Source organism: Dipodomys ordii, unplaced genomic scaffold (genome assembly GCF_000151885.1).
Source record: "Dipodomys ordii isolate 6190 unplaced genomic scaffold, Dord_2.0 Scaffold3, whole genome shotgun sequence".
In the NCBI taxonomy this organism is placed as follows: Eukaryota; Metazoa; Chordata; class Mammalia; order Rodentia; family Heteromyidae; genus Dipodomys; species Dipodomys ordii.
This window is the reverse complement of record NW_012267219.1, coordinates 36932940-36946219: the sequence shown is the minus strand read 5'-3', so window position 1 is coordinate 36946219 and position 13280 is coordinate 36932940. Positions and strand designations below refer to the sequence as shown.

At 42.8% G+C, this 13280-nt stretch overlaps 1 protein-coding gene across 1 annotated transcript in view; it reads right to left on the bottom strand.

Annotated features, from left to right (window-relative positions):
* Rfx4 (regulatory factor X, 4 (influences HLA class II expression)) overlaps positions 1-13280 on the bottom strand; it is a 142557-nt gene that overhangs the window by 93203 nt on the left and 36074 nt on the right. Inside the window, exon 3 of the mRNA XM_013019412.1 lies at positions 6490-6550. Coding sequence (XP_012874866.1) covers positions 6490-6550 — 61 coding nt within the window. The remainder of the gene's footprint in view (positions 1-6489; positions 6551-13280) is intronic.

Sequence of the window (13280 nt, the reverse complement as noted above, 5' to 3'; positions counted from 1 at the left end):
TGAGATCTTTAAAAAAAAAAGAATTTACCAAGGGCAACAGCTTATTGTTGAGTGATCCTAGAGATCTGAGACTATAGACTTGCTAAGCAACCAGGGAGACGCTGTAGTCTAAACTCTTCAACAGCTTCCCCCACTGCCTCCTCACAGAAGTCCAGCTTCCTCCCCTAGGCCCCTATGGCCCCTATTAGCTGACTTCTGAGAGCCCTTCCCAGATACTGTCACCCCATTCCCCATACAGACGCTGGTCACAGCTGTAAAACATGTCTTGCTACCTTGTTCCCATGTATGTTCTTTCCAGTATGGATGACCTCCTCCACCATGCTTCATACTTCCAGGCTCAGCTTGTTTTTTTTTTTTTCTTTTCCCCTCCCTGAAGCAGTGTTTCCTCCATCACTGTTACAAGGTTCAAGTGGTTATAAACGCTTCTGTGGGGGAGCTGGGAGGCTGGCAGCTTGAAGTGATTTTTCTTTTTAAAACTATCTTGAAGTAGTTGTGGCAAGAGGACTCAATTCAACGTATCAGTTTGTGAGGACAATACATCTAAATCAATGTCACTCCTTCCCTCCTTCTCCCCATCTCTCCCCATCCCCTCAATTTATCCAGTTCCGTTTTCACTGATGAACATTGACTATTATGACTGGATTGAAGTGGTGCTGGTACCATGCCTTGCTAAGAGCCACCCTTTTGATTTTTTTCCTTTCCATTCATTCCTCCCCTCCACTTCACTGTTCAAATTAGGGCCTCAAAGAACATCTTTGGATGGACCAGTTGCACACTTGGAGGAAAGGTTCTCCATGCATATCATAAAGAATGTACACCCAGGTTGTGAATAGGATTGCAAAACTTCCTATTTGCATGGCTTTACCATGTCCTATCTTTATTGGCTGCACAAAATATGTTTTTTCTTTTCTTTTCTTTCCTTTTTATTTCAGTCATGAGGCTTGAACTTGGGGCCTGGGTGCTGTCTCTGAGCTCTTTTGCTCAAGGCTAGCACTCTACCACTTTGATCCACAGTGCCACTCCGATTTTCTAGTGGTTAAGTGGAGATAAGAATCTCACAGACTTTCCTGCCCAGGCTGGCTTTGAAACGCAATCCTCAGATCTCAGCCTCCTGAGTAGCTGGGATTACAGGTGTGAGGCACTGATGCCCAGTCTAGTTTTCTTTTAAGCCTCAATCTCCCACATATACCTCCTGCTCTGAGCCATTTAGTGACCTCTGTGCGTTCTCATTCAGTGGTCTTTCTCCATCACAAGCTGCTTCTCACTAGGACATAGTTATGACCCTGGTATTTTGTGGCTCCTCTTACTGTAGTCAGAGCTAAAAAAAAAAAAAAAGAATCCTTTTTGGAACCATGTAGCCTAGTTCATATTTTGAAAGCGAATAGTGAAGTTGTTATTGAGTAAACAGTCAAGTCAGAAGTGACTGCACATCTCCAGACCCTGAGATGTCCAGCAAGTTGGGTCTAGGAATCCATGGCCTGATCTAATCTATCAACATACATCCTTGCCACAGTGCCAGCCCCGTTTCCTGTCTATGACCTCCGAGGGACACTTTAAAGAAATACTACATTTACTTGGTTTCATGCTTATTTGATATACTGACAGTACACTAACCACCCAGAGCTTCAACCCCACCTTTCATTCCAAGCCATCCTGCCAAGAAACTGACACTCGGATCTTTGTTTGAAGGATGGGGGAGGGGTGCTTCTTCTAGAAATTTCGGAGAAGAGATATCCTCACCCTGAAGACCTCCAAGAGCTTAGGAAGAGGACAGTGGTGTGCATGAGAGGCAGACCACGGGCAGGACAGGCGCAGCCAGGATGGCCCAACAGGCCATCTTCCATTCCAAAATCCTCAGAGTGAATAGAGGTCATTGTGCACTGGGGATTCCAGCCGCGCTCACCATCCCCAGCGACTTGGGATTTACCAGCCCCCCCCCCCCCCCCCCCCCCCCAAGGATGCTGGAAAGAGTTTGGCAGGAGGCATTTGACAATATTTGCCTGTTTTCTGCTGGAAGCTGCCTCCAGATCACGTGGCCCCGATTATTTTCAGCTGCGTGGCTGCTGTGTTACTTTGTTCATAGGAGCTGGTCTGGTCTGGGGGCGGGGGGGGGGGGGGGGGGGGGAAGGGGCACATGGCATGGTGGGGGAGGGGCCGAGGAGAAGCAAGCTCCTAACCCAAGACAAGCCCAATATTTCAGGGAAATAGCAGGTCGTGGAACTCCGGTCCTTCACTGGCCTTCCTCATTGTCACCTTACTGTCCTGAGTCTGTCTGCTGTCTCTGGGAGCAGGGGACACTGTAGATGCTGAAGCCTCCTTGAAGATGGGGTTCTTGTAGAGAAACAGTCCTAACTTTTGTTGTTGTTATTTTGGTTTTCAGAAAGCATGTTGAGCAACCAAATGCTGGTGGCTAGAGAGGAGGCTGAGATAGAAAGACTACTGTCCAAAGCCAGCCCAGGCAGGAAAGTCTGTGAGACTCTTATCTCCAATTAACCAGTAGAAAACTGGAAGTGGTGCTATGGCTCAAACTAGTAGAGCACTAGCCTTGAACAACAAGTGCTCAGGGACAGCACCCAGGCCCTGATTTCAATCCCTATTGACCAGAAAAAAAATCCTACAAAATATAAATTAATAAAATACAACTCAAAAACTTCTATAGACACATATGCATGCAAGTGCACTGGAAACATTATAAACACACATATTCATACATACACATACATACGCTCCATATATCCACACACAGCACACACACCATAGACATACACCACCCACACATACCACACCACACACATATACCTCCCATACACACACATACTTACACATACACACATTATCCACACATACTACACACACACACATACACACACACATCTCATTAGTAGAGTTATTTTTGTGAGAGAAGCAAAAAACTACAGTGACGAATGGATTTTAGTCTTAATCACAATGTTTCAATTTTTTAACATAAAATGGGTACTCATATAAATAAAACATATATTCATTACATTTGCTTCCATTACAGCTTTTTTTAAAAAGCCAATTAAATACTTAAAGATTGACAATTGGACAACTGTCAAAGAAAGAAGACAGTTAAAAATAAAACCAGTATGGAAGTGTCTCTGAATTTACAGAAACACATCAGATCACTGATAAATCAGCTTTATATCTGAGCTTCCCGACAGCCAGAGCAAAAAGGGAATACACTGGAAATTATGTCATTGTTCCCTTAGAGAAACAAAGCTTTTACGATGAAGCTATGTTCTAAAGTAATTACATGTGGGATGTGGGAGGAGATGGATGTCCTCTAGCATAGTTTGAAGCACAAGTCTGTTTCTAAGCGTAGGGGCAAGTCCTACATTTTCTTCTTCCTATTTAGGTAACCCTCTCCTACCTTCCTCTCCCAAGCCATCTGCATACTGACTGATTAGGCTCCAACCACACAGGGCACTCTTTTGAGGTACCTTGAACAAGGAAGGCATAGATGTTGAGGTGTGACCCCCGATTGTTCTGTAGGATTGGGGTGTAGAGGCCAGGTCCCTCCAGGGCAATTATCTTTAGCAGAAGACCAAGAGAACTTTCTCTTCCAAAGCAGCAGCCCTCCCCCGCAATCCAACATCAAATAATGAATGGGGAGGAAAAAAAAGTTTCTATTGCCTCATTTAAACACATCTCTGAAGCATCATTTGACCTCAGAACTTCCCTGCAGGAGTATCTGAAACCTGGGTTACAGTCTCCTCACTGCCCATTTCCACCTGTCTGCATATGCTAAATAAACTATCACCCTTGAGTGTGGGAAGTCTAACCGACAACCACAGGGCTTTGGTAGCTGATTCCTGTCTAGAATGGCTCAGAAATCCATGAGTCATGATGTCAGGGAGGACTTCTTGTCACATAAGTGTCCCCTGAACACATCATCCTGAAAGAAGCCATCCCTCACTGCTTAATGAGGGAGATTCACGTCAGCACCGTCCTAAGGCTGCCCAAGTGCTCATGAACTTGGCTAATGCATTTCCTGTCTATTATTATTCACCCTTAAGAAATGACCCTTGTCAGGTACTGGTGGCTCACACCTGTAATCCTAGCTAGTCAGGAGGCTGAGATCTGAGATCTGACAGCTCTCCAATTAATCACCGAAAAGCCAGACTCAAATGGTAGAGCACTAGCTTTGAGTGCAAAAGCTAAGGGACAGTACCCAAGCCCTGAGTTCAAGTCCCAATACTTGTCCCCCACACACACACCTCACCAATTCTTCCAAATCATCAGCCCATTCTGTGTCTATTTTGTCCACCACTGAGTTCCCAGAGCAAACACTGGGTGCTCTGCAAACATTTCTCAAATTAATCACATAACATAAAGAAAATCAGAGAGTTGGGCACTGGTGGCTCAGGCCTGTAATCCTAGTTATTCAGGAGGCTGAGATCTGAGGATTGAAGTTCAAAGACAGCCCAGGCAGGACTCTGTGAGACTCTTATCTCCAATAAACCACCAGAAAACTGGAAGTGCTGTTGTGGCTCAAGTGGTAGAGCACTCTCTTTGAACTGAAGAGCTCAGGGACAGTGCCTGGGCCCAGAATTCAAGCCCCACAACTGACCAAAAAAAAAGAAAAGAAAAGAAAAGAAAAGAAAATCAGAGGGCAATTTGATTTTTTAAAACAACTTTTATGCCTTTCCATAATAATAAGACTAAAATGTATATATTTTCAAATCTGATTTCCCATTGAAAGCAGATGTACCATATTAAGGAAAAATATCCACTGTCTGATCTGGTGCACTAGAAGATGATGTTTCTTCTGGAATGATCTAGGCTACCTGTGTTTAGAAGATGGTTGAGTGGAGAATTAAGTACCACAGAAGGAGAACGTGGGGTTCATATCAGAGGGGAGGAAGTCCAGCTCTGGATCATTCTCTGGGGGCTCAGAGGAAAGGGGTTTGTGGCTTAGCATCCACCTAATGCCAGACTAAGAATTCCATTTTCATCTTCAGGATAAGGCTATTGTTATCCCCATTTCACAGGCAAATAAACTGAGGCACAGAGGGGCTAAGGACCTTGTCCCAAAGTTTCACAGCTTGGTAAGTGGGAAAGTCAGGAGTTAGCTCTTAGCTGCCTGAGGCCCAAGACTTGCACCTCAGTAGCCAGACTGACGCCAGAGACACAGGGAAAAAAAGTGCACAGGTAATTTTCTTCTAGTCCCTTTCAACTGTTTTATTATAAAGTGTACACCTTGTTCAGCTTATGATAGCCAGAGCATCTCCTTTGCATTTCTAGAAATTTCAAAGTCTTTTTCATGCATGCTTCCTGCCTCATTGGTGTGGTCTTAGTCTCTGAAGAGGGCTGCAGGTGGAGATTTATCTGGGATGTCCCTGTTGAATTTTACATGGGGCCCAAAGCATGGGGCCCATGCCATCACCACAGGGACAGTGGTGGAAACAGGCACGAGGTTGGAAATGGAGTCTTGGGAGGGAAGAAATCAGTCACCTCGACTGCTCTGTGGTGGAACAAGCCAACTGCTGAGATGCATCTGAGAGACTCAATTTTGTCCCTCTCACCTCTGCATTGATTAGAGACGGGAACACACCTGCCTCCGTACTGCCCAGCTGCTTTCTTTCCCTCTCTGTCCTTTCTTCCTGGTTTTTCTTTTCCTCCCTTCCTATACATGGGATTTGGAGTTAGAGACCCAGGCCAATCATTGTTCAGGACAATGATTTAACTTGTTTCTGCTTTACTTTTGTCTTCTGTAAAATGGATACATTGTCATCATTGAATTGTAAGACTGAAATGAAACAGGTGTACAGGAAATGCCTGAGGCTGGCATGGAATAGATGGAACTTACTTTTTCCCTGGCTCTTCAGTTTTTAATTCCTTTAATGGCTGGAGTGTTCTGCTTGAGGAATAAAAAGCTTTGAGTAGCCAAGATCCTCTGCCAGGTGGATCTCAGGAGTGAACACTGCTGTTTCAAGCTACAACCTAATTTCCAAATCAGGATTTTAGAAGAGAATTTACCTTAAGTATCAAACATGAGGGCATATACTCAAACATCATTAACTATTTCACCAAATCTAGGAATGTCAATTATTACCGAGGAGCGATGCTAGTAGATTATTTTTATCAATTTTATGATTGTTAAAAAGAAGTGCAGAATAATTACAATTAATTATTAATTGATTCCAAGCTATTGGTAAGGATGAGCAGATCTCCATTTCTGTGATTGGTTGTCACATTATTAATTGAAATAATGGGTTCTATTAAAATTCAAGAAAATCCATGTGGAATCTGGTCCTTGCCAGTGGTTTGACAATGGGGAAAAAGTATCCTCAAATAAAATAAGTGTACAAATTCAAATCTCCAGTCAAGATCTAAATTGAGCATCTTTGTATAGAGCTATAAAAATGAACAGATCTCATGTGGGTCATTGCATGCCAAGTTATCATGATCATGTCAAAATATCCAAGTGATATTGTCTCTTAAGGCTCTGAGTCTCTCATAACTTACCATTGCAGAGTAGCAGGAGTGGAGTGGGGCTTGGGTGCTCTATTATTTTCTTTCTCCTCATCTGTTAAAGGAAAGAAAAGGAGCTAACTTCAGTAGGAAACAGAAGGCAAAAATTAAAGGCCCGTCAGCTCTCCACAGTTTCAAAAAGATAAGTTTTCTTTCAAATGTTGATACTTTGAGACAATTGATATTTTGGCTTTTCTAACATGCTAGTCTCATCAAACGTCTATTACCAAAAAGAAAGAGAAAGAAAGAAAGTCAGAAAGATAGAAAGAAAGAAAGAAAGAGAGAGAGAGAGAGGGAGGGAGGGAGGAAGGAAGGAAGGAAGAAGGAGGGAGGGAGGGAAGAGAGGGAAGGAGGGAAGGAAGGAAGGAAAGAAAGAGAGAGGAAGGAAGGAAGGAAGGAAGAAGGAGGGAGGGAGGGAGGGAGGGAAGAGAGGGAAGGAGGAAAGGAAGGAAGGAAGGAAAGAAAGAGAATTGATTTTAAATCGTTTTATTTGCTGTAAGAGGTTGGTGTGAAAAGCTGTCTCTCTTCATTGTGAACCAGATGAATGCACCCCCTCCTGTCACATCCTCAGGTGAAGCAAAAATGGGGATCCACAGTTTGAGCCCTAAGAATGTATTGACTCACCCACTGAAGGTCTATGTCCTTCCAAAATTCATATGTGGAAACTGAATCCCCAAACAATATGGTATTTGCTGGAGGTGGGCCCTTTGTAAATGATCAACTTATGAAGGTGAAACCCTTGTGAATGGAATTAAAAACCCTTACTTAAAAAATAAATAAATAATAGGTAACAGTGACTTACATCGTTAATACTAGCTACACAGGAGGCTGAGATCTGAGGATCGAGGTTCAAAGCCAGCTTGGGCAGAAAAGTCTATGAGACTCCTCTCCAATGAATGGGTAAAAAGTGGAGGTGTGGCTTAAAGTTAGCAGAGTGCCATCTGTGAGTGGAAAAGCCAAGCAAGAATGCAAGGCACTTCAATTCCTCAGCACCACATAAGCAAAAAAAAAAAAAAAAAGCCGGAAGTAGTGCTGTGGCTCAAGTGGTAGAGTGCTAGCCTTGAGCTGAAGAGCTGAGGGACAGTGCCCAAGCCCGGAGTTCAGGCCCCACCACCAGACCCCCCCCAAAAAAGAATGCAAGGCACTAAGTTCAAGCCCCCAGAACTTGCACAAAAATAAATAAATAAATAGAAATAAAGACTCCACCAAGCACACAGTTTCATACATAAAAAAAAAAAAACAAAAAAACAAAGGCTGGGAAAGTGACTCAGTGGTAGAGCGCTTGCCTTGCATTCATGAGGCCCTGGGTTCCATTCCTCAGCACCACACAAGCAGAAAAAGCCAGAAGTGGCCCTGTGGCTTAAAGTAGTAGAGTGCTAGCCTTGAGCTGAACAGCTGAAGGATAGCGCCCAGGTCCAGAGTTCAAGCCCCATGACTGGCAAAAAAAAAAAAAAATGAAAGAAAGAGAGAGAGAGAAAAGAAAGAAAGAAAGAAAGAAAGAGGGTCTGGGAATGTGGCTTCACGGTACAGTGCTGGCCCAGCATGCGTGAAGCCCTAGGTTCGATTTCTGAGTAAACATACTCAGCAAGAGCTGGAAGTGCTGCTGTGGCTCAAGTGGTAGAGTACTAGCCTTTAGCAGAAAGTTCAGGGTCAGTGCCCAGGGCCTGAATTCAAGCCTGGACTGGAAACAAAACAAAACAAAACAAAAACTCACTATTTAAAAATGGGCTGGGAAGGTGGCTCAGTGGTAGAGCGCTTGCCTTGCGTGCATGAGGCCCTGGGTTCGATTCCCCAGCACCACATAAGCAAAAAAGAAAAAAGCTGGAAGTGGCGCTATGGCTCAAGCCTTGAGCTGAAGAGCTGAGGGACAGTGCCCAGGCCCAGAGTTCAGGCCCCACGACTGGCAAAAAAAAAGAAAAGAAAAAAGAAAGAAAGAAAATAAGACAAAGGAGAAGACACGGAGCTCTCTCTCTCTCTCTCTCTCTCTCTCCCACCCCTCCTCACCCTTCTGCCATGTAGGAAAACAGCAAGAAGGGCCACCTAGAAACAGGAAGTAGGGCCTCACACAGGCTGCAAATCTACTGCGTTGGTCCTAGACTCTCCATCTTTTGGAACTGTGTGAACTAAGTATTTGTTATGTATACTCCTTTAAGGTATTTTGTTAAAGCAACCTGAATAGAATAAGATGTTCTTTGTGAGCCAGTGAAGTAGGCATTAGTGCAAGGTAGTGCAAGTGTTCCTAAGTGTTCTCTTAATTGGGATTCAGTTAGTGTTTCCTAACATCAGATTGACAAGGCTTATCTGTAAAAACCATTCTTAGCTTGCAGTCAGTGAAAACAGGCAGTAGGCCAAATTTGGCCCACAAGGGCCCTCATTTGCTGGCCTCTTCAATATAACAATTTGAACCACAGATTAATCTTTGCCTACCAAAGAGCAATTACTCATAATTTCATCATGGATGAGCTAAAAAATACATATAATCCGTCTCTTACCCTATTCCTAATGAAGAATTATAGGAATAGTTAACACAAAATAGAATTTCTTGGTCCACGAATTTGGCACAAAATAACTGATACAACTAGTCTCAAAAGAAAATAATCAGTCAAGAGTGATGTGCACTCCTGGAATCTCAGCACCTGGGAGGTAAAGACAGGAGGATCTTGGGTCCAAGGTCAGCTGGGACACTGTCTCAGAAAACTAAGGGCTAGGGAAATAGCAGCTCAGTGGTAACATGTTGGCCTAGCATGTACAAGGCTTGGATTTGATACTCAATACTCCTCAAAATATATGACCAACAAAATTTAATGGTCACATAAAAATCAATAAACTCAATCTCTGTCCTGAAATTTATACAGAAATAAATTAGTGCTCATGAAAACAATTTAAGTAAATCAAAACTAAAATGAGAAGAAAATGAAGATGATATATCTCATATAGAAAATGTTTCCTGAAGTTTTAAATTAGCTCAATAGAGTTGAGTCAATATTTCCAGTAGTATTGATTGGTGCTTGTATAATTCTGGTTAATATTTCTGCCGGCAAACACTGGGGAAGGAACTGTTGTTGCTTATTCATCAACCATACATACTCACCTCCTTCTTATTGAGTTCTATGCAATATGTGAAACCAGTTAATTTCAAGGAATGGATGAGGTTGACAGAGATGGGGGAAGGGTAATGATGGGGTGAAGGGGTAGCATTGATCAAGGTAATTGTATGCATAAATTGATATGTTGAATTGAAATCCCTTGGTACAACTACTTAAAGATAATTTTTAAAAATAAAAATAAAAAAATACACTTCCTGTGTTCAAGAAGTGCTTTCTTCTCCGGCCCCAGAGAGATGGGTACATGGGGTTCGATTTAAGGCAATCACAGTAATTATTTTATGTCATCAAGCTGGATTAAGTGGGGGCAGTGACCTGGTGTTGGAATCCCTCTATCGCTTCCATGGAAAGTTTTGGCTCTGCTGCAGTGGAATAGTTAGTTGACAGACTCTGGAAGCTCCCATTGACTGTAAGGGGACACAATTGTTGGGAAGAGAGCAGTCTAAAGACAAAGTCAACAATGAGGAAGACAGAAAATGACTTGGAAGTTCAGAAGTCCTATTTGCTCCTAATGAACCCTCCCCAAAATGGCTACCTCTGTTTTTGTTTTTGTTTTGTGAGACATTACTACTGCCTCAACTAATAAAAATATACCTCTTCCCATTGGTCTTCTCACTAAGTGATACTCTCTAAGAGAAATGAATACCAAGTGATCTCAGGGACAAAATGTCAAAATACTTCATGAACACAACACTGTTTATGCTGTTTTGTTGACCTTCTAAATATGTATGTCTCATTCTTTTGTGCTTAGGAACACAATGACACTATCTCTCTTTTTTTCTCCACCAATACTTGTCAAGTCAGGTACCGTGAATCCCAGCTCTGTTCTCCAACCCATTGCTTGTTTCTCAGTTAACCAGTCTAGCTAGCCACCATGGTATTACTTCTATACATCGCCATATCTTCTAATGAAGTGTCACCTTCTTCCAGGGCCTACCATAGTGCCTGACCCTGGTACTTAACTAGTTGAATCTGCCATCTATGGTCTGTCTGTAAGGATAGCATACTGAAGAGCATGAACTCATGAATCTCACAAGAATGAAGACAACTAAACACAGAGAACAATATTTAACCTCCCTTGTCCACAAAAAAAGAAATAGCAAACTTAAATCAGGATAATTCTCAGTGCTGGTGTCTAGAGGGTAAATTGACATTCAGATAGCTCCCACACAGTGTTGACGGGTACAGTATTTTAGATAAGCAATTTGGCGATTGTATTAAAGACCATCTAAAATACTTGGTTGATCTCACAGTCCAACACTAGAAACTTCACTAATTATACTAATAAAATAAACATACATTATATATTTTGTGTGTGTGCATGTGTATTGGTCCTGGGGCTTGAAGTCAGCGGCTAGGCCCTGTCCCAGAGCTTTTTTGCTCAAGGCTAACACTCTACCACTTGAGCCACACCTCCACTTCCAGTTTTTTGCAGGTAAATTAGAGAGAAGAATGACACAAACTCTCCTGCCTGGGCTGGCTCTGAACCACCATCCTCAGATGTCAGCCTCCTGAGTAGCTAGAATTATAAGCATGAGCCATCCACTCCTGGCTCTGTACTTTTTTCTTAAATAAAAAGTACGTAAATAACATACTTCTATCTAGCCTTTGCTGGCATGTGATTAACATTTTTCTCTTAAAACTTGCTGAGGTATGGGGGGGCATTTTCTTCTTGCTCCTTTAAATTTCAGTATTTTGGTCAACCTGGCCTAGATGCCCAAAGACCTAAATTCTTTTTTCTTTTCTCCTTTTGTTGTTGTTGGTGGTGGTGGTAGTGGTCATGGGGCTTGAACTCTGGGCCTGGGAGCTGTTCCTCAGCTCTTCAGCCCAAGGCATGTGCTCTACCACTTGAGCCACAGTGCCATTTCCGGTTTTCTGGTGGTTTATGGAGATAAGAGTCTAAAGGACTTTCTTGCCCAGGCTGACTTTGAGCCGTGATTCTTAGATCTCAGCCTCCTGAGTAGCTAGAATTATAGGCATGAACCACCAGCACCTAGCTAAGACCTAACTTCTTCTTATATCAATTACCTGGCTATGAATAAGCTAACCACTCAAATTCCTTAAGTTCTCTTTTCTCCATGTGCAGCAAGGTTACACTCTGCAATTATAAGTCACATATAGTCTGATGATTAGGTCAGTTGGCAGAGCAATTGCCCAGTATGGGTGAAGGACCTGGGTTCCATCCCCAACACCTTAGGAAGAAATAAAGAAATCATATTAATTAGCCCAGCATGTCTTTACTGGATTTGTGCTAGTTAGACAGCAGGATCAAGAAATTAAACTTTTGCCTTTGAGTTTGGTTGGAGAAAGAGAAAGACAAAGAGTGCTGAGAAGAAGGGGAAGGCAAAGAAGAGCCTGGCCACCCAACATGCATTCTAAAGCCAGGCAATCTGAGATGACTTCCCGGAAGAAGTGGTAAATGCGCTGAGTCTCTGTATGAGCCAGAGATGGTGACCAGATGGCAGAGTGATAGGATGAAAGTCAGGGGTAGAATGGAGAAGACAAGAGGAAGACAAACAAGGACCAGGAAAATCATGTCACCTTTCCAAGAAGCAAAGTTGCTGCCCCTCAGGGCCTTTACAGGGCCTTAAGAAGAGCTGGAGGGGAGGTGCTAATCATTGAGTTATTCTTGAAGCTTTATGACGCTTTCCTGTATCTGAACTGAAGGTAACAGAGCATCCATCTGCATGTTCCAAGAGGAGGAACCCCTTGCTCTGAGATTCCATCCATGTCTCCCACTCTGCCAGGACTGTCTTTTCCACTGTGTCATGTCTTTTCCTGACTATACTCTGCAATGGCCTTCTTTCAGATACCAAAGGACAGAAAGAGAAGAGGCTTACAGACAGCCAGTCTGGGCTTAAGTCTTGCTTTGTTCCTAACTCTGTATGGAACTTTGAGCAACCACTTGATTCAGCCACAAAAGAAAAGAACTTGAGGGCTCTTCTCTAGAAGAAACTTGTGTCGCCAGCATATTTCTGAGAATTAAATGTAACTATATATATTTTTATTGTGAAAATACTGTACAGAGGGGTTATAATTACATGGGCAAGATAATGAGTATATTTCTTATCAAGCATCGTAGCCTCCTCCTTTGTTTCCCCTTCCCATCCCTTCCCATCCTCCCCCCACCCCCCCACTATATATATTTTTAAAAATACAATTTTACAAGACTACTGTGGTAACACAAACATTCTTTGATCAAGTACTCAAGCTAGGTACTGTAAATCACTTCCCGTGGCTGTCTCTAAATTTTTCCCAATAGTACAGGGCATTTTACAAAGGCTGACCATGGTGGGACACATCTATAATGTTAACATTTGGGAGACAGAGGCGGGCAAATCTTGAGTTCAAGACCAGTTGGAGCTACATATCAAGATCCTACCTCAAAACAAACAAAAAAAATTTCTAGCTGGGCACCAGTGGCACCTGGATTCCTAGCTACTCAGGAGGATGAGATCTGAGGATCAATTGTCCAAAGCCAGCCCAGGCAGGAAAGTCTGTGAGACTCTCATCTCCAATTTACCACTAGAAAACAAGAAGTGGGGATGTAGCTTAAAGTAGTAGAGTACTAGTTTTGAGCACAAAAGCTCAGAGCCAGTGCTCGGGTCCTGTAAGCCCCACAACTGATAAAAAAAAGAAAAAGAAAAAAAAGTTTTCTATATTTTTATAGCTTTGGCAAAG